This window comes from Schistocerca gregaria, chromosome 1, assembly GCF_023897955.1.
Source record: "Schistocerca gregaria isolate iqSchGreg1 chromosome 1, iqSchGreg1.2, whole genome shotgun sequence".
NCBI classification, from domain to species: Eukaryota; Metazoa; Arthropoda; class Insecta; order Orthoptera; family Acrididae; genus Schistocerca; species Schistocerca gregaria.
In genome coordinates, this window is record NC_064920.1 from 111,949,993 (window position 1) to 111,977,966 (window position 27,974).

The 27,974-nt window shown below is 40.1% G+C and overlaps 1 protein-coding gene across 1 annotated transcript in view; it reads left to right on the top strand.

Annotated features, from left to right (window-relative positions):
- The window catches only part of LOC126279107 (uncharacterized), a 32,039-nt gene extending 7,776 nt beyond the window's left edge, over positions 1–24,263 (top strand). Inside the window, exons 2-3 of the mRNA XM_049979689.1 lie at positions 22,992–23,556; positions 23,800–24,263. Coding sequence (XP_049835646.1) covers positions 23,122–23,556; positions 23,800–24,234 — 870 coding nt within the window. The 5' untranslated portion in view covers positions 22,992–23,121 and the 3' untranslated portion in view covers positions 24,235–24,263. The remainder of the gene's footprint in view (positions 1–22,991; positions 23,557–23,799) is intronic.
- The last annotated feature ends 3,711 nt before the right edge of the window (positions 24,264–27,974 follow it).

Below are 27,974 nucleotides of genomic sequence, written 5' to 3' on the forward strand. Positions count from 1 at the left end.
ATGACGACCGGCTGCAAGCCCGAAATCTATTTGAACAATTGATTCGCCGGGAAAATTTCAAATTTTACACCTCTATTCCCTCTGATGATCTCTGCATTGCTGTCTGTCAGGAGGCAGTGTCCCTTTGGCATCGTCAATGGTTCTCCCTTCACGGAAATAAGCTTCAGCATATTAAGCCTCTCCCAGCACCTTGGACAACCTCCTCTCTGCCCTCCAGCTGGGAAGAGATTATTTTAACTTGGCTAAAACGGCAGTGCCCAATACGCACCCACCATCATTTGCTCAGTGGTGCTGCCCCATCACTTTGTACGCATTGAGCCCAAATTTTAACTGTCCACCACTACCTGCTGGAATGCTCTTTGTTTACTAATTTACATTCCATCTTGGGTTTGCCATCTGATTTATCAGCTGTTTTAGCAAATGACGCATGGGCTGTCGCCCGAGTTTTACTTCTTATCTGCTGAAGCAATACGGTAAAGGCCATTTAATTTTTAATTTTGGATATCCATTTTTGTATGGTGTTCTTTTTTAGTCCTTTTCCCACATGCCTTGTTTAGATGTCTCCTATTCTTTCCATTGGGACTGACACATAGTCATTTCCATTGTCACTGTGTTTGCGTTCTATAGTTTTGACTTGGGCGCATATGAGAGCAGTTGTTTTTTGCGCCCTAAAACATAACAAAACAAAACAAAGTTTGAGTTGCTGCATGAAAAGCATTATTCAAAATGATGGCATTGCTCTCAGGGTTCCTCCGAACCATAATCTGTGGGTAGTGGTCATCCACTGCAGTAGTAGCAGCCAGAGCAAGGCATGTCATCAACAGTTCCTGTCTCCCTGTATCTCTTCAATGTCCAAACAACATTGCTTTGTACCAGGAAGGGCTCTCAATGAGGGAAGTGTCCAGGCGTCTTGGAGTGAACCAAAGCAACAATTCAGAGGTGATTGAACCGCAGTATTGACCATCGAGGTGTGGATGAACTACAGACAACATGAGCCGTGTGCCTCATTCCTGGTGGAATGACTGGAACTGATCAGCTGTCAGTCACCCTCTGTCTAATAGGCACTGCTCATGCATGGTTGTTTACATCTTTGGTCCTATTTAGTGACATCTCTGAACAGTCAATGGGACTGTGTTTTTGATATAATATCCACAGTCAATGTCTGTCCTCAGGAGTTCTGGGAACCAGGGTGATACAAACCTTTTTTTAATTTGTGTATTTGGGAGAAGTCATTTATGTGCAGGAATGCACCCCACCCCCACTCATTTGTGGCCCATCAAAGATTTGCCAGCTCCCAAAAATCTAAATGAACTGCAAGCAGTGTTACACAAACTAAGCTACTGCTTCAAATTTATTCCTCACACCTCTCAGATTGCAGCTTGCTTCAGAGGTTACCATGTAAGGATGTTACATTTGCATGAACCAAGGAATGTCAGTTGGCTTTTGATCAACTGAAACTGATGCTACTTAACAACGCATGCCTCATACATTTTGATCTGGTTAAACCAGTGGTCTTAGAATGATGCCTAGGTCAATAAAAGAAGCATCACCCACTGTCACATAATGTCTGATTGCCAATGCTTCTTTTTCAATATGAGCATAATTTGCCTGAGCCTTAGAAGTTTGGAGGCAAATGTTACTGGATCATTTATCGTATAGCCAACTTTCGTCATTACCTCTGTGGAAGGAAGTTCTACTTGGTCATGGATCATAAGCCATTCACTTCACTCTTCCACCCAACCAAACCTGTTCCACTGCACATGGTTCAGAAATTGCAGCGATGGGCTTTACTGCTGTTGAACTGCAACTATGAAATCTTGCATCACCCTACAGCTCAGCATTCCAGTGCTGATGTGTTGTCTAGGACAAGTATGACCAGTTCAACTCCTCTGAAGCATTGTTTTAGCAGACAGATGCTCTGGATGCTTCTGCAGTTCACAATTTTCCCATGGACTTTCGTCTCGGAGCACAGGTGCCAGATGTGTGCGTGTAATTCAGCACAATGCTTAAATTTGCATTCACAAGGTGGCCAAGGGGAGTGAAAGGCATTGTTCAGCAAGAAGTATGTTGATACTTTACTCACCGCCAAGCCTTGTAAGCACAACATGGTGTTTTACTGTTACACACTGAGAATGATCAGACCCGGGTCATCATTCCGTGCACCTATCAGTGGGATGTTTTAAGGTTGTTGCATTAGGAACACTGGGGTATTGTGAGGACAAAGCAACTTGCTTTACACCACATTCTTGATCAGGTATGGTCACCCAGATTGAAGACATGACGTCATGCTGCGCCGCTTGCATAGAGTGACTGGCAGCTCCACCTCATCGCTTTTCTGTCTGCCTGTGCCACAGAAATTCATTGAATTGCATCCACATTGAAGGCACCAACTACAGTAAGCTATCATGTGCTCCAGAAAGGTCCAGCAAAATCAGTCATTTCCCTTTGTGGTTCTGATGAGCTCTACATCTTCGGCCAGTACTATCAGAACACTTACTTCAATTTTTTGCATCAAGGGCTTGCCAGGAATGTTAGTGTCTGATAATGGACCACAGTTCATCTCACAGGAATTTGAACAATACTGCATGGCGAATGGTATTGAACATGTGATCACAGCATTGTCCCAACTACAATCAAATGGTGAAGCTGAAAGTTTCATGTGAACATTCAAGACACAGATGAATAAGTTCTGTGGAACTCACTCATGGGAGCAGGCTTTGGAGCTGTTCCTGTCCAGCTACAAACATGATGCCTCATGATAAACTTTTCCTGGCTGAACTTCTGCACAGCTGCTGGTATCATACCATGCTTCATATATTGCACCCATCAGTGATGAGTAACATTTGATACATGGATTCCCATTTTCAGATCCAGGATGCAGTAATCTTCAGGACCTTCTGGGCTGGGCAGCAATGGAAGCAGGGGAGTGTTTCACATGTCCTTGATCACAACATGTTCTTGTTTCCTTCCCCTTCCCCATGTGTCATTCCTGCGGTTTGCCAGTCGTTCCCATGATGGTTCAGGGCAAATGCTGGGTTGTGGATGGAAGTCTGTCACTGGCTTCAGACCTGGTTCCCATCCCATCTGCTGTGACTGCACCCAGTAGCCCCCTAGCTCTTGGTTCACACCACATCCCTATGTGACCATGGCCAGGAGATTTAGAGGAAGGGGGGGAGGGGGGGGAGGGGGGGAAGGAATGTGGCATCACAAGCACAAGCACCAGGGCAGCACTAAAGGGGTTGATAGTTGACAATCCACTCCAGAGATGGCATGTAGTGCAGCAATTGTCACGCCAAGAAGTTGCAGCAGTGGCACTGCCTGAGATTTGAAACTGCCCCCTCTGCTGTGGCACCAGTGCATACCACGTCAGTTTGACTAATGAGAAGACTACCTTCTACTAGAATATTCGATGAAGATGGACTGGTGTATTTCAGACTGCATTGTCTGCTTCTAGTGAGTTGACACAAGTAGAACAAGAACAGTTTATTAACCAACCTCAGCTTCTGAAATAGTAGTTGAACTTCAGTATCTGCTGCCTGAGACGATTTGTACAAAGTTGAGCATTCATCAATAAGTATGAGACACTGATAATGATTAGCGACCAGAACACAGTTTTCTCCTAATTCTCCTCTGATAGTGTTTCCCTCAGTGCACTATAAATAGTTGAGGGTGGCAATAAGTCAAATCTCTTTGTGTGACTGTATCAAAAGTATGATAGTACAGCACAACAGCTAGTACACTCTGATGGAAGTGAGTGTTTGAGTATGTGCAAATCTTCCAAATAAACACAGCAGAGGATAGTGCAGTGCACTGGTGGTGTAGACAGTCGGTTTGTGGTTGTATTGAGTGTTAATGATTCAGTTTTCAATGTTTTTGATTGGAAATGAACTAGAGAATTTCAGAACAAAACTATATTTTGATTGTGCAGTGTGGATCATCCATGAATGGTCAAGATCATTCCCGTGCTGTAACCATCGATGTAGGCATGTCATAACATTATCATTACTTTCTATATCTAAAAACAAAGATGATGTAACTTACCAAACGAAAGCATTGGTATGTTGATAGAGACACTAACAAACACAAACACTAACACACACACAAAATTCAAGCTTTTGCAACCCACAGTTGCTTCATCAGGAAAGAGGGAAGGAGAGGGAAAGATGAAAGGATGTGGGTTTTAAGGGAGAGGGTAAGGAGTCATTCCAATCCTGGAAGCGGAAAGACTTACCTTGGGGGAAAAAGGGACAGGTATACACTCTGGCGCGCGCACGCACACACACACACACACACACACACACACACACACACACACACACACACAAACACACAAACACACACACACACACGTACAGACACAAGCAGATATATGTAAAGGCAAACAGTTTGGGCGGAGATGTCAGTCGAGGCAGAAGTACAGAGGCAAAGATGTTGTTGAATGACAAGTGAGGTATGAGCGATGGCAACTTGAAATTAGCGGAGGTTGAGGCCTGGTGGCTAACAGGAAGAGGGGATATATTGAAGGGCAAGTTCCCATCTCTGGAGTTCTGATAGGTTGGTGTTAGTGGAAAGTATCCAGATAACCCGGACGGTGTAACACTGTTGGTAATGAGTATCTCCCTGTGGCTAAACATGCCTTGGTGCACGGCCAGCACATCTTGGCACAAACACTGTTTGCCTGTGTCCATTCATGCAAATGGACAGTTTGTTGCTGGTCATTCCCACATAGAAAAATTCACAGTGTAGGCAGGTCAGTTGATCAAAGGCAGAGCCACGTGTGAAAGCACCTACGAGATTTACCATATACACATTCCAGGTTACAGGACTGGAGTAGGTGGTGGTGGTGGTGGAAGGGTACATGGGACAGGTTTTACACCGGGGGCAGTTACAAGGGTAGGAGCCAGAGGGTAGGGAAGGTGGTTTGGGGATTTCATAGGGATGACCCAAGAGGTTACGAAGATTGGGTGGATGGCGGAGTCGGGAGGATTTCACGAAGGATGGATCTCATTTCAGGGCAGGATTTGAGGAAGTCATATCCCTGCTGGAGAGCCACATTCAGAGTCTGATCCAGTCCCGGGAAGTATCCTGTCACAAGTGGGGCACTTTTGGGGTTCTTCTGTGGGAGGTTCTGGATTTGAGGGGATGAGAAAGTGGCTCTGGTTATTAGCTTTTGCATCCCACAACTACCCTCCCGACCTGGTACAGAAGCAGTTTTCAGGTTGTTGGTGTAATGGTTCAGGGATTCAGGACTGGAGCAGATTCGTTTGCCACGAAGACCTAGGCTGTAGGGAAGGTACCGTTTGATATGGAATGAGTGTCAGCTGTCATAATGGAGGTACTGTTGCTTGTTGGTAGGTTTGATGTGGGCGGATGTGTGAAGCTGGCCATTGGACAGATGGAGGTCAATGTCAAGGAAAGTGGCATGGGATTTGGAGTAGGACCAGTTGAATCTGATGGAACCAAAGGAGTTGAGGTTGGAGAGGAAATTCTGGAGTTCTTCTTCACTGTGAGTTCAGATCATGAAGATGTCATCAATAAATCTGTACCAAACTTTGGGTTGGCAGGCCTGGGTAACCAAGAAGGCTTCTTCTAAGCCAGGGCTTCCCAACGTGTGGTCCACAGACCCCTTGGAGGTCCGCCGGCTCTTTCTATGGGGTCTGCGGCCACCTTTCACCAAATTATGTAAAATAATGAGTAACTTTGATTTTCACATTTTTATTCAATAATTTCAGTTAATGTGTTCTTGACTCATTAGGAGTCTGCCATGGATTTTCGACTGAAGAAGGGGTCCGCCAGCTGAAAAGGTTGGGAAGCCCTGCTCTAAGTGGCCCATAATAGGCTGCCGTGTGAGGGGTCCATCCTGGTACCCATCACTGTTCCCTTTAATTGTTGGTATGTCTGGCCTTCGAAAGTGAAGAAGTTGTGAGTCAGGATTTGTTGAAGGATGGGAGACTGCATGTAATGGGTTGAAGGTGTTGATCTAAGACACCAACCACTTTCTCAAACATCTAGAATCCTTAATCGATCGGTTTCTGGAGGTAACAATCATTGTAACCATTGATGCCACTTCACTATAGACAAATATTCTGCACATCCAGGGCCTTGCTGCAATGGAGCACTTCCTTTCACGCTGATCACCAGCCACCCTACCTAAAACCTCTTTCCTCATTACCTAAGCCAGCTTCATCCTGACACAATTTCTTCACTTTTCGAAGGCCAAACATAACAACAATTAAAGGAAACAGCCATGGGTACCAGGATTACCCCCACGTACTCCAACCTATTTATGGGTTGCTTAGATTGCTGCAGATTGTGCACTTGTGAACATGGGAGCAGCCAGACATAGGTGTACAGTGTGCTTAAAAAAAAAATGTATTTTTATTTATTTATTTATTTAAGAATGTTTGGATTTGGGAGAGAGGAAGCTGTCAAGAAATGCAAACTGCATGGAAATGAAAGAATTGTGACTCATATTTTTGCATAGAGTGTTTTTTCATAAAGCACAGTGCATGCAGGTGTTACAGAAACAAAGCACAATGACCCAAATTTTTCAATTTCATTGTTCTTGCAATTAGAGTTGAGGAATGTAAATAAAACTGTATGTGATTTGCAATCTACTGTGTAAGTAATATGTCAAACTAAACAATAAATAAATAATAAATCGAATAGGACTGAGCCATGTGAGTTGTATATTTTTTCTTTTTAACTCACAAAATCACATGTCAATAACTACTCGTGAGCTCTTGAATACCATAGGCCATCAACATGATTTGTTACTGGGGCCATACCCTACTGTAACACCGAGTCACAGCACACTCCTGTGAGTTACAACTACACCACGAAGCTTTAAATGGAAAAATGTCCATGAGTTGTATTTACTTCATGTGGCTCTAAGAGAACACTTCCTGTGAGTTATATTTAACTCACATGGCAGTCAGTGTGTTAAATAACTTAATATATTACAGTTTTATATAGAAAATATATTTAATATATTCACTACATAGTTAACCCAAGCATTAGATATGGTCTCCAGCCCCAAAGGCAAAATTATCATTTGTGGAGATCTAAACATTAACATGATGAACCCAGATATGTTGTACAATAATTTTCTGAACATTATGTATGCCTATGGTGTATCACCATTAATTATCACTGCCACTAGGATAACCAGACATTCAGCTTCAAGTATTGACCATATGCTAACAGACATAGAGAAAGATAGATGTGACGTTGTCGTAGATGACCTTGGCATCGCAGACCATTCCAGTCAGTTATTAAAATTGGGTATAGAATTAGAGAAAACCCTACTGTACTTGTGTATTTTAGTGTTATTATCTAAGTCAAAAAGAGCTCTATTTGCTGCACTACTTAACAGTGAAACATGGGAGGAAGTGTACAGAGAACCTACTATAAATGGAAAGTTTTCAAAGTTTCTGTCAGTATTTAAATTCAGGTTTGAAGAAGTGTTCCCTAAAGTTCTAAGAATCACTAAATCATGCAACAACAACAGCTGGGTAACCAATGGGATAAGGAAATCTGCTGAAATGCTCAAGCACCTCAGCTCAATGAAAAACTACCGTAATGATTCAGCATTTCATAACTATTATCATAGATACAGAAAGATCCATAGAAAAGTATTGTTAGTGGCTAAAAGGTACCAAAATGACAAATTTATAGAAAAAGCCAGTAATAAAATCAAAGCAGCATGGAAAATCACCAAACAAGAAACTAATAGGAAAAAATTAAAGCCAGTAAACATACAGTTTCAGCACAATGATACCAAAATAAATGATCCCAAAAAACTAGCAAACTTTGCCAATCAATATTTCAGTAACATAGCTACCAGACTGCTTTGTTTTGTTGAACTTCTGTTGCAATCACAAACTCTTAACAAAATAGCACACACAATGATGCTACGACCAACAACAACAGAAGAAGTATCCAATGTTGTGAGTAACCTAAAATGTAAAAATTCAGCAGGCATAGATGAAATACCTGTGTGATGTAGTCTATGCAGTCCTTCAGTAAGCAAAGACCCATTAGTGCACATCATCAATGAATCCTTCTCCATGGGTTGCTTCCCAGAAATACTAAAGCATGCAAAAATCCTACCTATATATAAGAAAGGTGACCCAGAAATCATAGAAAACTACAGACCAATCTCATTACTGTCATCCTTTTCAAAAGTCATAGAGACCATAATGAAAAACAGGCTCATGGGGTACTTAACAAAGTTCAATCTTCTGAGTAAAGAGCAATTTGGTTTCCGGGCTGGCAAAAGCACAAATTCAGCTGTAGCTCACTTCTCAAATGTTATCCTCGAAGCACTAGACAAAGGAGACCACATAACAGGGATCTTCCTTGATTTGACCAAAGCATTTGACACGGTAGACCACACAATTTTGCTAAACAAACTAAATGCACTAGGAGTAAGAGGAGTAACAAACATGTGGTTTCATTCATACCTGCAAAACAGGGTCCAACAGGTGGAGATCACTCAAACCAACTCCAATCACACCTTTTCACACCTTTCAAACCCAGAATACATCAACATAGGAGTCCCCCAAGGAAGTGTGCTGGGCCCAATCCTCTTTTTAATATACATAAACGATTTTCCACAAAGTGTCAAACATGGTGAATCAGTACTGTTTGCTGATGACAGTAACATCCTAATCAAAGCTGAGTCGCCAAGTGCACTCAATGAAAAAGCTGAGGAAACACTTAAGCATGTATGCCAATGGATAGAGACTAATAAATTAACCCTAAATGTAAAAAAAACCAACAGTATTAGCTTCCACTTAAACAGAAAACCGAACAGTAGCAAGCTAAAAGTTAATAACGAGCATATAGAATGTGTACCATCAACAAAATTTTTAGGCATGCATGTCGACTCTCAACTAAATTGGACCAAGCACACTGCGGTACTTGGAAAGCAAATAGCTTCCTAAGTGCATAGCATGCTGATTATAAATTCAGTGTGTAGTAGCCGGTGTACTAGAACTGCATATTTTGCGTATGTCCACTCTATAATTAGTTATGGCATAACCTTCTGGGGATCAACAGAGCAGAACAGACAAACAATATTTAAGTTGCAAAAACGGGCCGTACGAATCTTAACAAAAAGTAGCAGTAGATCCCATTGTACAGAGTTATTTAAATCTTTGCAAAATGTATTCACACGGAACTGTCAATATACCCAGACAGTAATATACATAAAAATACACATTGACCAGTTCCCGATAAACAGTTCCATACATGCACATGACACCAGACACAGACAACACTTACACCTCTATAGGAAAAACAAATCAAAAACTCAAAATAGCATGTTATATAATGGAATTAAATTATACAATAAACTTCCACAAGGGATCAAAGACATAAGCAAAATAGATAACCTGAGGAAATCGCTAAAAAAATATCTCTCGGAAAAGTGCTTTTATACTGTCAATGATTACTTGAGATGATGTGAATGCATAGAAATATGTAAAAATTAGCAACTGTGTCATTAAGTGGTTTAAAAATGCATCTTGTTATAATATTCATGAATTCCGATTGTGACAATTATAAATTTGTGTACCTATTGTATATACTCAATGATGATGTAAATAAAATAGAAAGAAACTTCCACATGGGAAAAATATATTAAAAACAAAGATTCCAAGACTTACCAAGCGGGAAAGCGCCGGCAGACAGGCACAATGAACAAAACACACAAACACACACACACAGAATTACTAGCTTTCGCAACCGATGGTTGCTTCTTCAGGAAGGAGAGGGAAAGACGAAAGGATGTGGGTTTAAAGGGAGAGGGTAAGGAGTCATTCCAATCCCGGGAGCGGAAAGACTTCCCTTAGGGGGAAAAAAAGACAGGTGTACACTCGCCCGCACACACACACACACGCACAGATATCCATCCGCACATACACTTGCTGCTTGTGGCTGTGTATGTGCGGATGGATATCTGTGCGCGCGCGTGTGTGTGTGTGTGTGTGTGTGTGTGTGTGTGTGTGTGTGTGTGTGTGTGTGTGTGTGTGTGTGTGTGCGCGCGAGTGTACACCTGTCCTTTTTTTCCCCCTAAGGGAAGTCTTTCCGCTCCCGGGATTGGAATGACTCCTTACCCTCTCCCTTAAAACCCACATCCTTTCGTCTTTCCCTCTCCTTCCTGAAGAAGCAACCATCGGTTGCGAAAGCTAGTAATTCTGTGTGTGTGTGTGTGTTTGTGTGTTTTGTTCATTGTGCCTGTCTGCCCTCGCTTTCCCGCTTGGTAAGTCTTGGAATCTTTGTTTTTAATATATTGTATATACTCATGTTGACAACATCCATACAATCCTGATTGTCTACGGATGGATAAATAAATAAATAAAATAAATAAATAAAAATAAATAAAAATACAGTTTTATATAGAAAATATATTTGATATATAAAATACATCAATTTTACCTTTACATAAAGAAGCTGTCTACATATAATAAGGCAAATAGTATAGTGTTTAAAGTATCCTGTACACAAGCATTAATGTACTATTTGTTGTTGGGGAGGAGGAGCCTCAGAATAAAAGTTCTTTGAGCTTTCTCCTCCCAAGTGACACCTTATGGGGATCGAGATATTACGTACAGTAATATTGAACCCAACATTAAGTGTTCACTCATTTATAATGAATTAACTTTATTTTGATCAAGTCAGTGCAAACACATCCGCTCGAATACAGAGTTTGGAATACACTGAGAACGAACTTCTTTGAAAACTGTTGAACGCAAAGATGAGGTGGTCAACTCTTGCAGTTGATAACAGCCACAACCTTATTACTAGAGTCTTAGTATGTGGTGTCACTGCTTGTGATTGTGTTTGTTTGTTGTATTATTGTTAATGCCTGGTGTGTTGTTGTGACTGTGTTATGACATGCAGTGCCAAGTGTTGTTGGCTTGAGTCCCTTATGTGTTGATCCCTTCTGAGTCATGTTCAGTTAGTGTGCCGGTTCCTTCTGTGGTTTCAGACACTGTAGTCATGCTTGTGGCCTCCCATGTGGTTTGTTGTTGTGTTTGTGCTTGTCTATGCATGAAGAATGGAAGCACCAAATCCCATACAGAACAAGGCAGTGTGTTTTATACAATATCAGCTATATTATTTATTGTGTTTTGGTCATCAAGATTATGTACTATTCTGGTGATGTAATTGTTATTCTGTATAGGTCTCACATGTGCTAGTGTGTTGCATAGCAGTGTGACATGTTCTGGTATACCAGTTTCTTCGCAAATGCATATTTGATTGTTTGTTGGGCCATTTCCTACCAGCCATGGGCCATACCCAGTACACTTAAACCACATGGAACTGTCTCCCAGCTTAGAGTGATATGTTTTAGTTGTAATCTTTCCATACATCAGGAAAGAAAGAGTGTACTCAGTGACCCATGTTGGTTGCCTCCCACTCTCTCTCTCTGCCATATTTGAATCTGCCATTGTTTAATTTGTGTTTTGTTAATAATATTGGTTCCTGTAATCTCAGTGACTTTATCGAGCTTGTCTCTTTTAAGCCAGTAAAGTGCAGCTCTATAATGTGTTATTATGTCTATGGGACAGGTCCCCATCATAACACAAAGTGCCTCTAGTGATGTGGTGTTGAAGGTTCCACTCATTCTCATGAGTACACTACGTTGACCCTTGCAGTTGTCTTGTTAGGCTGTTTGTTCAATCTTTGAGTCCAAGCACTTGTGGCAAAGCAAGTGATGTGTTCAGACATCACAATGTATTAGCTCCTTATCATCTTGATAGGTAATTTTTAGTGAGTTGTGTTGAAAACTATGCACAGACTAACAAGACTCGAGGCTTTGTCAATTGTCAATTTGATATGAACTTTGAAAGTCTGTTTTTAATCAAAATGCAGTCCTAGATAATATAGGGCTTGCTTCCTCTGTATACAGAGGAACCCAATTTCAAAATTAGACAATACTAGCAGTGTCCCCCTGAGCATCCCCCTGAGCAGCACTAGTTTTAGTTAGTTTTTTTTTCTTTGCAGAAATTATTCATTTTCTGAAGCAGTTGCATGCCTTTTGTCTCTAGTGCTGCCCTTGAGGTGGCTGACACAATTATGAGCAGGTCATCTGTGTTCGCTACCACACCTTTCCCCCCCTGTTGTCACCACCCAAGATGTTCAGCAAGGGCTCAATTGCGATATCCTAAAATATTGGTCTGCACATTGAGCCCTGTGGACATTCCTTTGTCATTCTCTTGACAACCTTGCATGTACCAGCCCTCTAAAATAGCCTCCTCAGCTACTGCAGAGAGGTGTAGAGGGAGGCTGATAGCTGTATTTCCCTTAAGTTGGCAAAGAGGTATGGCTAGCAGCAGGTTGTCAAAAGCCCAAACTATGCTGATTAGTATAGTGGCCATGTATGTGTTACTGTCTGTGCTTGTTTGATGGTCCTTCTATTGACCTAGTTTCCCTGGAGCTAAATTGGTGGGGCATTAGGTTGAGGAGTCATCTGTGCTACTTTCCTGTACCTTGGCGAGAGTTGTCAAGAGGCAGATCAGTCAGTGTGTTTTGGGATCTTGATTTTACTATATTACCACTTTAGTAGTTTTCCAGAGGTTTGAAATTCTGCCTGTCAGTAGTGCCTCGTTGAACATGTTCATAACAAAAGGTGTAATATTTGATTACTATTTGTATTAATGTTTCCGAAAGTACTTTGAAAAGTACTGGCCCAGACAGAGGACAATTAGTGCTTGAACCATATCATTGTCACAAGAAGAAGTCATGACAGCAATCAGAAGGCTTAAAAACTGTCATCAATGCAAAATCCCCCTTGTGGACATCAGGTAGAACTGATATCAGTTAGACAAAATAAAGGACATTGCACAATATGTAGAAAGAAAAAGACTGTTCATTCTAAGAAAGGGTATATACCACATGAGTATTGAGTATATAGGTGACAATGAGCCATAAGCCCTGTCTGAACACATTATCACAGCAGAAATAATAGACACAGCATACCTGGGTGATCTGCATTACTTTGAGGTTTTTATTAACCACTATTATTGCGACTTTTGCGTTTGGTGTTCCTGCTATTGTGATGTAATGTAAAGAGAGCCATGGAATCTTTCCACCTTGCAGAGAGGGTTCCTGAATGCAGGCGATGTCTGCTATTGTTTCATCTAAGAGCCTACCTAGTTCATGTTTACTAAGGTGTTACTATGGCAATTTAGTTGTATTACCTTCAGAAGGGGAATCTAGTGAATGAAAAACACTTCGGTGTGGTTTCCCTAAAATCCAGAAGCACATGCCACTGTGTCCTCACAGAGTCCTTGCAAGTCCTTGTATGGTTTCCCTAGGTTTAGGCCCTCTCCCCTTCGTGCACATGTCTCACCGAAAACCTTACATAATTCTTTGGGGTTTTGTTAGGATGAACCTAAGGGTTGAAAATCTCCCGTCAGTTTGTTCAGTAGTTGGAAGGAGATTTTATCGCTATTTTCATGCTTAGTTCATATTATGCAGGGAAGAACTGTTTGAAACATATCCTTGTTTTCTAAACTGCTAAGCTGTAGATTTGCTTCTAAAGTTTTCATAGATTATTTGATGAATGGTATTGAGCTTTGGGTTCTTGGTTGTATCTGGTTGGTGTTCTTGACTGTTCATTTGTTGTTTCAATTTCTACTAATTTGGTAGTGTAGCATGTTTTCCCTGCAATATGGCTTCTGGTAGTGTGGAGTTGTGTGTGTTTTTGCTGAGCATTTCCCCTGACAGTGAATTCTTGTTGTTGATCTCTGCTGGGGGCTTGTTCATGAAAGCTGACTGTTGTGTGTCTGTTTCTGGGTCGTTGTGTCTGGTTTTGTGCCAGTGCAGGATATGTCTTTCAGTTCAGCTACCTTACTGTTTTGTTTTTCACAGGTACTGTGTGTGCTATCCCTGTAAGCAAAATTAACTGGAGTGATATAGGGTCTACATTTGGTTGTATCATTTGCCACTTGTTGTGCAGGTAGTGTGCAATTGTCTTTCTTTGTGTTTGCCTGTGGTGTTGCATTTCTTGTGAACTCTGTGATATCTTCATTCTCAGGATTTTCAAGGATGTTGTTACATTTCTCTGTACTGTCTTATGAGTTGATGAACTGGAAGATGAAATACTACAAAAGGAGTCCAACCTAGAAGATGGCCCAATTAAACATGTGATGTTTTAGGTGGCTGACCACTTCATATTTGATTTCATCCTGCATGCACATTTCATCTATATAGTCAGTAACACTGAAGTACTTAAACTGTATTGTCCCCCAGGACTGAGCCACTACATTGGTATTAATATCTGCATTTGGGGGTTTAATAAACCCATGTGTTGCAACCAGGCAACAGACAACAGGCAACGGCTTGCTGCCAGCCTCTTTTTACCTTTGCCTGTCTGTTATTAGTTACATCTGTTCCTGTGGTTGTTAGGAGGGTGGATTTCCACCAGTTTTGGTGGCACTCATTAATGGACATTGTCCAGTACCTCATACTCAGTGCACACTATTTGTCTTTTGTAGATCTGCTTAGAAGTATGACAGGAAATGTGGTAAGGCAGGTAGGTCACACTGTTTCTGTGTTTGCATGGGATACAGCCTACAGGATTCTCCTCCCTGCTTTCTGACTTTTTGTGTCACAGTTTCATACATTCACATATACTGGGTCCTTGTCACAGTGGTTCGATGGGTGACTGAAGCTCCAACAGGTAACACATTTTTGTACAGTAATGAAGTCATTGATATACAAAGATTCAAACTAAATAAAAAACCCTTTCTTTTTGGAGCACTTCTAAAATATTGTTTACTGTCCTATCACCTGTCGGCCTTGTTTTAAATTTTATTTTAATCTCACTATTGAACTAGTCTTTAGTAATGTGTTCACTCAGATTTATTTCATATATCTCTTCTAAGAATTCCTGGTCAGTTAAATATGTTGAGACATGGTGCACTGCCAGCAGGGATATAAACTTCTTGGGTCCTTCACACATAATGCCCGTAAGCTGTGCTTTTTTTTCTATTATCTTTTTCTTGTCCACTCACAGTTCTGTTTCAGTTATTACAGTGTTTGCTGCTGACTTTATTGATTTTATTTTTAATTTATCTTTCTTGGGGTTAATTGTTTTAGTGATGGTTTCTCTAATGGGTGTGGCGTCTTGGTTGGTTTCTAATTTAAAGAAAAGTATGCTGGACTACTTAGCTTTTGTTTGTTGAATACATTCTTGCACTTTGTGGCTACCGGTTCAACTGCAAAACCTAAAAGCAACCACTGAATGGGGTTTGTGAATAGATGCACTTCAGCACCAGTTCTGTGAGACAATAAAAGATGTGATGATGGAATCAGAGTTAGCGGGCAGTCTTGCGTTAGTGTTCAAATTAGGTCATGCAGTATTCATACAAGGCTTGTATGACACCAATTTCAAGACAATAGTAAGGGCTAGAGGTGAGTCAATAACTCTCTCCGAAGCAGTAGATATTGCATCAACAGAAGAAAGCGCGATTGAGTCTGCACGAGAGAAACCAATGGAAAGGAGAGCTCAGAAAATAGATCATCATCATCATGACTGATTATGCCTTTCAGCGTTCAGTCTGGAGCATAGCCACCTTATAAAATTCCTCCATGATCCCCTATTCAGTGCTAACATTGGTGCCTCTTCTGATGTTAAACCTATTACTTCAAAATCATTCTTAACCAAATCCAGGTACCTTCTCCTTGGTCTGCCCCGACTCCTCCTACCCTCTACTGCTGCACCCATGAGTCTCTTGGGTAATCTTGCTTCTCCCATGCATGTAACATGACCCCACCATCTAAGCCTGTTCTCCCTGACTGCTACATCTATAGAGTTCATTCCCAGTTTTTCTTTGATTTCCTCATTGTGGACACCCTCCTGCCATTGTTCCCATCTACTAGTACCTGCAGTCATCCTAACTACTTTCATATCCGTAACCTCAACCTTGTCGATAAGGTAACCTGAATCCACCCAGCGTTCACTCCCATACAACAAAGTTGGTCGAAAGTTCGAACGGTGCACAGATAACTTAGTCTTGGTACTGACTTCCTTCTTGCAGAAGAGAGTAGATCGTAGCTGAGCCCTCACTGCATTAGCTTTGCTACACCTCGCTTCCAGTTCTTTCACTATGTTGCCATCCTATGAGAATATGCATCCTGAGTACTTGAAACTGTCCACCTGTTCTAACTTGTTCCTCCTATTTGGCACTCAATCCGTTTATATCTCTTTCCCACTGACATCACTTTTGTTTTGGAGATGCTAATCTCCATACCATAGTCCTTACATTTCTGATCTAGCTCTGAAATATTACTTTGCAAACTTTCAATCGAATCTGCCATCACAACTAAGTCATCCGCGTATGCAAGACTGCTTATTTTGTGTTTACATATCTTAATCTCACCCAGCCAGTCTATTGTTTTCAACATATGATCCATAAATAATATGAACAACAGTGGAGACAGGTTGCAGCCTTGTCTTACCCCTGAAACTACTCTGAACCATGAACTCAATTTACCGTCAACTCTAACTGCTGCCTGACTATCCATGTAAAGACCTTTAATTGCTTGCAAAAGTTTATGCTTTATAGATCTAGAAAAGGCATATGACTGGGTTCCTGGGAGGAAGTTATTGTCTGCCTTCTATTCCAAAATCCCGTAGAACAGATACAAAACCCTGTTCCACTCATATCACTTCTCCATTGTTTGCCACAAGCTAAAGATCTGGTCCTGACAACCTCTAAGAGGCCTAAACCCACACTGACTTTCATCCAATTGGTCCTCAACTAATACTCGCACTTTCCTTTCAACAATACCTGAGAAGATTTTACCCACAACACTGATTAAAGAGATACCTCGGTAGTTGTTCAATCTTTAAGCATGGAAACAGAAAAGATTGTGTGTGATTACTGCTTTTGTCCAGTTTTATCAAATACAGTGGAACGTCGGGTCTTAAATGGCTACACAGGATAATTGAAATGGCCTGGGAGTCGGGACAGGTTCCACGAGTTCCGACTTAATTTCGTCCACCCCAGCTACTTTATTGCACTGCAATCTATTGACCATTTTCTCCACTTCCTCAAATGTGATCCTATTTCCATCATCATTCCTCTCCCATTCTACCTCGAAATCTGAAACATCGCTGATCATATTTCCACCTACATTGAGCAACTCTTCAAAATATTCCCTCCATCTGCCCAAGGCATCCACAGGATTCACCAGCAGTTTTCCTGACCTGTCCAAAATACTTGTCATTCCCTTCTTACCTCCCTTTCGAAGATTGCTAATTACACTCCAGAATGATTTTCCAGCAGCCTGACCCATAGTCTCCAACCTGTTTCCAAAGTCTTCCCAAGATTTGTTCTTGGATGCTGCAATTATCTGTTTGGCTTTGTTTCTTTCTTCAACATAACTTTCTCTGTCTACCTGAGATCTAGTATGTAGCCATTTTTGATACTCCTTCTTTTTCCTTTTACAGACTGCCTTGACTGTGTCATTCCACCAAGCTGTTTGTCTTGGAACAGTAGTGTGCTTCATCCTACTTTTACATTCTTTAGCCACTTCTAGTACTGTGTCCCTGTACCTTGTCCATTCCTTTTCCAGTGACTGTAACTGACTACATTCAACTAACTGGTACCTTTCTGAGATTGCTGTTATGTACTTGTGCCTGATTTCCTTATCCTGAATTTTCTCCACTCTTATCCTCCTACATATGGACCTGACCTCCTGCACTTTTGGCCTCACAATCCCAATTTCACTGCAGATTAAATAATGATCAGTGTCATCAAAGAATCCCCTGAATACACGTGTGTCCCTCACAGCCTTCCTGAATTCCTGATCTGTTATTACATAGTCAATGACAGATCTGGTTCCCCTGCCTTCCCAAGTATACCGGTGAATGTTCTTATGTTTAAAAAAGGAGTTTGTGATTACTAAGCCCGTACTGGCACAGAAATCCAAGAGTTGTTTCCCGTTCCTGTTGGCCTTCATATCCTCTTCAAATTTACCCATAACCTTTTCATACCCTTCTGTTCGATTTCCAATCCTGGCATTAAAATCACCCATGAGCAGAACACTGTCCTTGTCCTTTACTCTAACAACTACATCACTGAGTGCCTCATAAAAACTATCCATCTTATCTTGATCTGTCCCTTCACAATGTGAATATACTGACGCAATAAGGTATGCAAACGAACGACTGATGTGGATAGATTTGACAGTGTCTAGCAAGAAAATTAGGATTGTAACTACGCTGGGTTCCATTTCTTTCCTGATGTAAAGCCCTACTCCCCATTGTGATATTCCTGCTTGGACTCCTGACAGGTAGACCTTGTATTCTCCTACTTCCTCTTCTTTCTCACCCCTTACCCGAATGTCACTAACAGCTAAAACGTCCAGCCCCATCTTACTTGCAGCTTCCGCCAGCTCTACCTTCTTCCCAGAGTAGCCCCCATTGATATTAATAGCTCCCCATTTTATTACCATTTGTTTGCCAAGTCGTATCTTAGGAGTCCCTGGTTTGTCAGTTAGAGGTGGGACTCCATCACCTCCAAAGGTCCGAGAAATTTTGCTCTGATTGTTGCCAGCATCATATTTAAAGTACCAGGGAAGCAGGTTGCTTGCCTTACTTGCCCCGAGTCCCATTGGGTTTTACCTCTACCAAATCCACAGGTTAGTCCCTCAACTGTTAGTCTTTGCTGTATGAGCACGGTAGTCTTTGCTGTATGAGCACAAAGGTGACCACGATTCAGAATATGTCCGAGATGCCCAGCCTTATTCCTAAGTAACTGGTATCCCGACTATCGAGACCACTTACTTGGCCAATCATACGTTGCCTGTGGTTCATGAACTAGGACATGACTATAGGAACCCACACCATGTCATAAAATTCAAAAGTGTTTTAATTGTGGAAAACTGGGGCACATAGCAAAGAAGTGTTCTGATAATAAGAGGCTATGCAGTGTAGGCATGGTACCAGTACAGATGAAACCGTGAAAAGAACAAAAGGGCGACAAAGAAAGATTTGCAGAAAAGCAGGAAGAAGGTAAGGTTTATGGGGACCATTATGACCCAATGACAAATATTGTGTGTTTTAAGTGTAATAAAAAAGGTCATTACACTTGAAACTGTAGGAATTGGCCCGTAATATGAAAGAAATATTGCGCACAGGGAAACTAAGAGGAGATGCAATGAGGCAGTCGCATTGCGACCTTTCTGGCAAGGTATAGAAGGTAGACTGCACTAACAGAAATGAGTATATTACAGTAAGATGTGAAAAGGTCGTACGGAATCCAATGAGGCTTTTGATAGATAGTGGGGCACAAATAAGTCCGTTGGAAAAGAACAGTGTACGGGCATCAGAAAAGTGTGATCCTACTCAGAGTATTAGAATTAAAGGTATTAGTAAAGATGTTGTTATACCAGAAGGTGCCCTAGAAATTGAGTTACAGATTGAAGACAGAATTGTACAATACCAATTCCAAGTAATAGGAGCAGAAGTGGATCTGCCATTAGATGGATCTTTAGGTAGAGATTTTTTTTTTTTTGCAAAGCATAAGGCAATTAAATCGTTTCCCACAAATCATAACATATCTTGTATCATAATCTATAAGTTGCAAATGGCACAAGAGTTGCATCGAGTAGTAGTTGTTAAGAGAGTGTTAGGAGGCCCCACTAGAAACGTGAAGAGTATCATGGGTGCTAACGGGATAGAGACACCGTGAGATGTTTATCCGTTTATTGTTGGAACCATGAAACGAGGTCAAGATGTGTCGAAGGAAGGAGTAAGTACTTTAACATTTTCCTCATACGCGGCTCCTACCACTGTCAGACATAAGCCTATCGCGGTAAGAAAAGCAACATATGGGAAAAATGTTAGAAAGAAGTCTATGGCAGTAAGAGCCGGACATAAGAAAAATGTCAGTAAGAGGTTGATGAGTCCCACAAAGGAAAGGTGCAATCATAGCTGCCTAGAAGGAGAAGATTTTGTAAAGGCAAGAAATGAAAATTGTAATGGTTCAGTTTTGGTAAAAGCTGAGTTAGTAAAGGTAGAGCCTGACAAAAGGTCTAGCCGCAGTTATGCAGAGGTGTTGCAGAACACAGATTTGAAGGTCGATTTAGCTGCAGTTGAAGCTGCAGAATTTAAAAAAAAACTGTTATGATAGTAGGCTTACCATGAGACATGGAGGATGTACAATGATACAAAAGTGTACATTAATTGTAGGCCCTAGACAAGAAAAGATAATAAAAGTACGAAAAAGTTTATTGGATGCATTGGAAGTGATCATTCCAAGACAAGAATTACAGGCAGGTTTAATTGTTCCAAATGCATTAGTTGCTGTAAGGGAAGGGAAGTGTATAAGAAGTGTCTTAAACACTAATGAAAAGGAAGCTGAGTTAGCTCCTCAGCTAACAATACAGGATCATCTACCTCTGGTGGAAGAAGCGACAGTAAGACAAGTACAAAAAGTACTTCAGATAGGAAATCCAGAGTGAGTAAATTAAAAGTAGTACTGCGTGTAAATCACTTAAATAGTGAAGAGGAGAAAGCTATAATAGAGATATGTTTAGCTTACAATGATGTGTTCCAATTGCTAGGAGATAAGTTATACAGAAGCTGTTAAGCATGAAATTCCGCTAAGTTAATTCCAGAAGCCAAGGGAAAGTATTGCAGGCCGAAATTGATAAGATGTTACAAGATGACATTGTAGTACCCAGTAAAAGTGCCTGGTGTTCAGTGCCCAAAAAGATGGACGCCAGTGGAAAGCAAAAATGGCATGTAGTAGCAGACTACAGACGATTAAATGAATTAACAGTTAATAATGTATTTCCCTTACCAAGGATAGATGAAATTTTAGGCGGATTGGGTAAAGCAAAGTATTTTTCCACTCTGGATCTAGCCAAAGGCTATTATCAAGTGGTATTAGATGAACAAGACCAAGGAAAGACTGCTTTTAGCACTCCCTATGGCCATTATGAGCATAAAAGGATGGCTCATGGGATTGAAAACGGCTCCAAATACTTTTCAAAAGTTAATGAATATGGTCTTAATGGGATCTCAAGGTGAGAAGGTATTCATTTATTTGGACAATGTGATAATTTTTGGTTCGTCATTAGAAGAACATAATCACAGGCTAGAAGAGGTTTTTGAGAGACTCAGATGGTATAATTAAAATGTGTGAAAAGAAGTTACATTTCTGGGACATGCACTTGCAGCTGGTGGACTGAAGCCAGACCCTTGGATACTGTTGCACAGCTTCAGCCTTACAAGGCCAGCAAACACAACTCAGTTGAAAGCATTTCTTGGATTAAGTGGCTATTATCAGCAATTTTTGGACAATTACAGATAGTTTCCTTTTTCAGCAATTCGTACAATGGCTTTGCTGTCTTACTATAAGTGGGGAAATGAGCAAGAAGAGGCATTTCAACAGCTGAAAAAAAAACTGTTGAAGCCTCCTATTTTACAATACCCTGATTTTAGTAGCGACTTTATTGCCACCACAGACACGAGTCAGACCTCGCTTGGAGCAGTGTTATCATAAGGTAAGTTAGGAAGTGATTTACCTGTTGCATATGCATCGAGAACTTTGAATAAAGTGGAGAAAAATTATAGTACAATCGAAAGGGAAATGTTAGCCATATGTTGGGCAGTGAAACATTTTCGTCCATACCTGTTTGGACGTAAGTTTACTGTCTGTACGGATCATAAACCACTGTTGTGGATAAGTTGTGTATCAGATCCTTCATCCCAATTGTTAAAATTTAGGCTCAAACTCGAAGAGTATGACTATCAGATTGTATAGAAAAGTGGCAAAAGAAATCTGGTAGCAGACGCGCTATCACAAATACGAAACATTGAGACAACAAACCAGAATGTAGAGATGAATGTAATTGAACAAGTAGTAAATGATAGGAGAAGCCATAGATGAAAGTAAAGCCCATGAACAATCAAAAAGTCTGACTTGATACTAACTCCAGAAGAGAAATTGAAAATTCTTAAACAGTACCATCCCTCACCAATTGGGGGACATCAAGGAATTGGTAGGACATATGAAAGAATTAAACCATATTGTACATGGGATGGTATGAAAGCAGATATTGAGCAGTACATTTGCAAGTGCAAAAGCTGCCAAAGAAATAAGTTAACACAAAGTAAAACTAAGATGCCTATGGAAATAACATGTAATTGAGTGTTGTGATGTTGACATAGCTGGTCCACTCACACTAACAGATCAAGGCCATAAGCACATACTTACATTCCAAGATGCATTAACAAAATTTCTAGTAGCGGAACCAATTCAGCAACAAGACACAAAATAATTTTCTCTAGCAACTGTTTCTAAGATATGGTATACCATCAACATTACCAAGTGATATGGGAAGCAATTTTATGAGTGAAACAATGCGAAGAGTGTGCAGATTATTACATATAGAATATATCCACACTACCAGTTACCATCTGCAAGCCAATGGAGCATTAGAGAGAACACATTGGACTTTGCATATGGAACCCAAGTGTCCCAATTCGTTTGATTTCTATTTACATAGTGTCTCAATGTCTCTGTCAGTGTTTGTATTTAACACTACTCCACATAGTGCCACAGGTTATACCCCGCATGAGCTGTTCTTTGGAAGAGTATGCAACATTCCAGGTGTATTACAAAAAATGCCCACAGATGTAATTTACAATTATGATGATTATGTTATTGAACTGAAAGAAAGATTATGAAATATGCATCAGAGCGCACGAGAATTAATGACACAAACGAAGGTTAAAAATAAGGGGTACTATGACAAAACAGAAATTCCATGGAAGTTTGAGATAGGAGACAAGGTGCTTCTATTTGATGAAAGTGTACGAAGAGGCTGCTCGAAGAAGTTAGATAGTCAATGGCAAGGCCCATATCTTGTAACTGATCCTAATGTAGTAATTCGGTTAAGAGAGAACAAGTACCTAAAAGTGCACACAAATAGATTAAAAGAGTTCTTTTAAATTGCAGGAAAATGGCAACGTTCATGAAGATAGGATGACCAATCCTAATTACGGGATTTGCATTGGTAAGGACACAACCGGATCTACAGGTTACCAAATTCCAGTCATCCCCAGGTTTATATTATGATAAGAAAGGTATGGTCAGTTTAGCTTACAATTCTCCAGGTAACACTATATACTTAAATTTTGGTTTTAGATCTTCTAGATTAGAGTCCACTGAATCCTTTACAGCTCTTGCTGATGAGTTTTGCCAGCAAAAACTCTTGCATTTTATCATGCTTATATTCAATTGTAATACTGCAAAACAGGTGCTACAATGGCATGTACGTAAGATAACAAACTCACGAGGTCTAATTGAGCAATTAGCACATCACAGGCACAGGATTAGAAAATGTGGAATATTAAACTTTGTTGGTGAAATAAGTAAAGTGCTTTTTGGAACACTAGATGAAGATGACACATCTTATTTTAAAAGCGATATCAACCTGCTTGAAGGAGAACAGAAGGAATTACTTAGGTTGTCAAAAGAACAGGCAATATTACATAGTTTCAACCATATGGTAAACTCAATAGCAAGAAATGAATTCTCATACTGCAACACCCGCTGATTCAATTTCAATATCCAGTGTGTAATTATCTTTTCAACAGATCGACAATCAAGAAAAATTGCTATTTCGGTGACACTAAATGAGCAACTTATACAGTTAATATCAATATTCAATTAACTAGAGCAAGAGTATGATTTATTGATAAAAGCTATTGTCAATGTTCAGAAGGGAATATTAGTTCAAGATATTTTACAACTTGTATAGGATTTATTAAGTGTGATTCTAATTAAAGATGAGATTAAAGATAAGCAATTCCCAGTAGCTCTAATTGAAGACATGGGGCACCAGTTAATGAAGGTGATTGTTTTAGATGTATTAGTTGCTGGTAATATATTAAGTTATGTACTAAACATTCCATTAGTCGATAAAAGTGTGTTTCACATGTACAAGCTCTGGCCATTACCAGTCGAGGTTGATAGAAATACACGGTTGTTTACGTATATAGCACCAGAGAAGGAATTTTTATTAATGGACGATGCTAAAAGACAGTATGTAAAATTAAGCAATGAACAGTTGGTTTGTAAAAAGATTGAACCTGATCATAGTATATGTAAAGAGACCTTTGTCTTACTTTCCACCTATGATCATGAAGTTTGTGAAGCTAGAATGCTGCAACCAATAATTAAAATTCCTGCTGATTGAATTCAAAAGTACATAATATTGAATGAAAGTGTCTGGACACAAATTAGGTGCTTCAAAAAGCCATTCATTTTCTCTAAGGACGAGGGATTCACAATATTATGTAACGAGCAAACACCGTCAGACATAATTATATGAGGAATCGGTAAACTGACATTTTAGAGCAAGTGTAAAGGTTATGGAACTTGGATATTAATTCAATCTGAACATATTATTAGATCTATTAATGACATTGTGCCAAATTTAAATATGAATATAGACTGTTGTATGGTAAAAGATGAAAAACATAACATATCTAACAACTGGTGTAATAGGTAACTACAGAGGTAAGTCTAACTTATGTCCTGCTGCTGTCAAATCATCTGTCAGACGAATTGGAAAATGAGATATTGTATCAACAAAGAAACGCTTTTAAATTGTTTACAGTTAATAGTATACATATCTGGAGTTACAAAATACCACAATCAACATGACTATACCTGTACCAAATTATCTGTAGATATTGTAATTGTTATCGAAGTTGTTTCAAATTCCTATTCAAAAGTTTGGACGATGATTGTTGTAGAAGAATATGCATAAGAAATAAAATTGTGAACCAATATGTAGACAAAGAGATAGTTCGTTATCTGCATAGTGGTAATACTAATAAAGAAGGGGAAAGGATTATGTTTGAACAAGTATCAAGTAGATACATTGAAAATCCCAGTGATATAGTTTTATGGGAACGCAGTCATGTTCCAGAGAGATCTATTGATATAGAGCAAAGAAAACCTTTGTTGGGCTTAGATAAATACATTAAACGTTAATGAAAATATTTACAATAATATACAGGATACATGTGTTTTCAAATTATTTGAGGGCTCTTAGATAATATATGAGTGTGAAACGTATTGTTCATTTGTTCAAGCAGAAGTTGAAGTAATTGTATAGGTTAGTTGCAATAAAGGAAAATTGTATTGAGATATACAATTTGATATCGCATTTTTATAAATCTTTCATATTATTGTAACGTTCTCAGATGAGTATGAAGTGTATTGTTCATTTGTTGAAACAAAGGTTGAAATAATTGTAAAGTCAATTGTAAGCAAAGAAAACTGTATTGATGTATGGAAGATTTATAAATAAAGCATTACAAGTTTATAAGGCACTGGGAGCTCTTGAAAATTTTGCACTCTCGGGAATTGAGATTGCAAAATTTTCCCCATAGGGGGGAGGTGTCAAGAATAAATTATGAATAGGTGTATGTTAAGCTGTCTGTGAAGTTACAGTCCTGTAACACAGCAGTAGGAGCCGGTATTATACGCATTAAAGTGCTTCGACAGATGGAAAGCCTCCACACAAGCTTAGTACACAACGGATAGAGCCGGCATGGCGTAGCGCCTGGTAACAGGAAACTTCCACTCATAGCGGCTACGTGACAGACTCGGGGATTGGAAGGCAGCCAGAGCAATGGAAGATTCCCCAAGCATCATAGTAAAATCACAGGAGACTATATAAACAGCAGCTTAACAGCCTGTTGAGAATTTCGCTAGTATTCTGCCTCCGACATGGTCACTGCGCTACTCTGCCTCAGGGGCAGGACAGACTCTCGCGGCATCTAGTTGCACAGAGTAGTAGTTACACCTGCCACAGTTTGGTTCAGGTGTCAGAGTAAACATTACTCAAGCTTATGAGGCACTAACTCTCTCTCTTCTTCATTAGAAGCTTATTCACAATCACACCGAGTTCCCTGGTTTCAAAGTTATTCCAGATTTACAGATTCTGCTCCAGAACTATGAGCTGGACGAGCCCACTCCGCCTCAGCCAGGTTAGTGTCTGGTTTCCTGTGAGCGAATCAGGAAGAGGGAGCTAATTAGACACGACAAAGTTAACAACCTGAACTGAAAGAATCATGCCATACAACAGTACTAACATCCATCCTTTTATCAAAACAAAATATCATAAGCAAAGAAAAGAAGAAAGATTTGTGTGCCTTGCTAAAGTTTTTGAAATTCCAGATGATACAAATGAGTTTTAGAAAGATGTCCTGGATGAATAATGTACTGATGCAAGGTGGTCAACTTGGCACATGCAGTACTTTTTGTGTTACTCATTTCATACTTCACATAGTATTGATAATAATGATACACAATGATCAGTGAGAACATTGTAACCGCCAAAAGTGGACATACTGGCTATTAGGTAGGTGGAGATAACAGTGGTGACGTGTCATGGCATAGAAGCAATGAGACCTTGGTAGGTCATTGGATGAAGCTGGCACCACATCTGCTCACACAAGTCACATAATTCCTATAATTTCCATGGAAGGCAGTGATGTGCTCTGATGCCACATTCAATCACATCCCAGATGTGTTTGATCAGTGCAGATCCGGAGAACTGGGTGGCCGACACATCAATTGGAACTGACAGTCTGTTCCTCAAACCATCTCATCACACTACTGGTCTTATGACATGGAGAACTATATGATAATTATGTTTCCTAAGGGTAATGGCACTTTTCAACAATAAAGGAGTATATGTGGGCTGCAATGTGTACGATACTCCTTGGTCATCATGGTGCTTACATGAGCTCCTCTGGACCCATGGATGAATGTTATCCACAGCATAATGGAGCCACTGCCAGCTTGTATCCATCCTGCAGTACAAGTGCCAAGGAGCTTCTCCCCTGGAAGACAAAATAAAGGTGCCCTCCCATTGGCAAGATGAAGTAGGCATCAGCATTCATCAGACCATGTAATGCTCTGCCACTGCGCCAGTGTCCAGTGCCAGTGCCAGTGCCAGTGCCAGTGGTCACTTACACTATGACATCACCAACTATGACTGAAATGGGCTAGTATTGGCTCATGCATGGGTTGTTGGTTGCCGAGGCGCATCATTAATGCAAGGTAGAGTACAAGTGCATCTGAATAGGAGTGCTCATGCACTGTGTAAAGTCTGATGTTAGCTCTGCCACAGTTCAGTGCCTAACCTGTTGGATGTTGTAAGAAGAGCTGACTGGGCAGCTACCCCTCATTACAGATGTTTTACCAATGTCACAAAGCCTGGGCATGGTTGACCACATGTTGAAGGCACTGACCACAGCATTCCTGAAACACCCAAAAAGTTCTGTGCTCTTTCCAATACGCTTGTGCTGAGCCTGCAAATCATCGTAATCTGTCCTTGGCCAAACTCAGTGAGCATGCTCACTGTATGTAGAAAGGGAAAGCTGCGTGATCTATCTGTTTGATGCTACACACACTTTGCATGTGTCTGACAGTCATTCCTCACCAGGTGATGCTGCTATTGCCTGGATATGTTTATACCAATAGTGAGGTCAGTGGTCATTACTGATCAGCCAGACAGTTAACAATTATGTCAAAATAGTTTTTGTTGCTGTTATTGTATTATGCCTTTGTATTTCTATTATTGTTGTTTATGGCTTTACTGAGAATATAAACTAGAAATTAAAAAATGCTAAAATATGCATTTCATAATGATGCCGGCACATCATAAACACTATAGCATGTAAAAAATTAGTTGTGGAAAAAAATAGATGGAATTAATGAAGACAATATAACTGATTCCAACAATAATTATAAACTTTTGAAAAAATTGGAAAAATCACACTTTAGTATACTGTTATAAAAATTAAATTCTAATGTATTTCATTACAATGCTTTATTAATGTAACTGACATCTAGTAGTCATGTAAAAATTCAACTGCTCAAACATATCTATCTAGATAATTATGAAAAAACTAATTT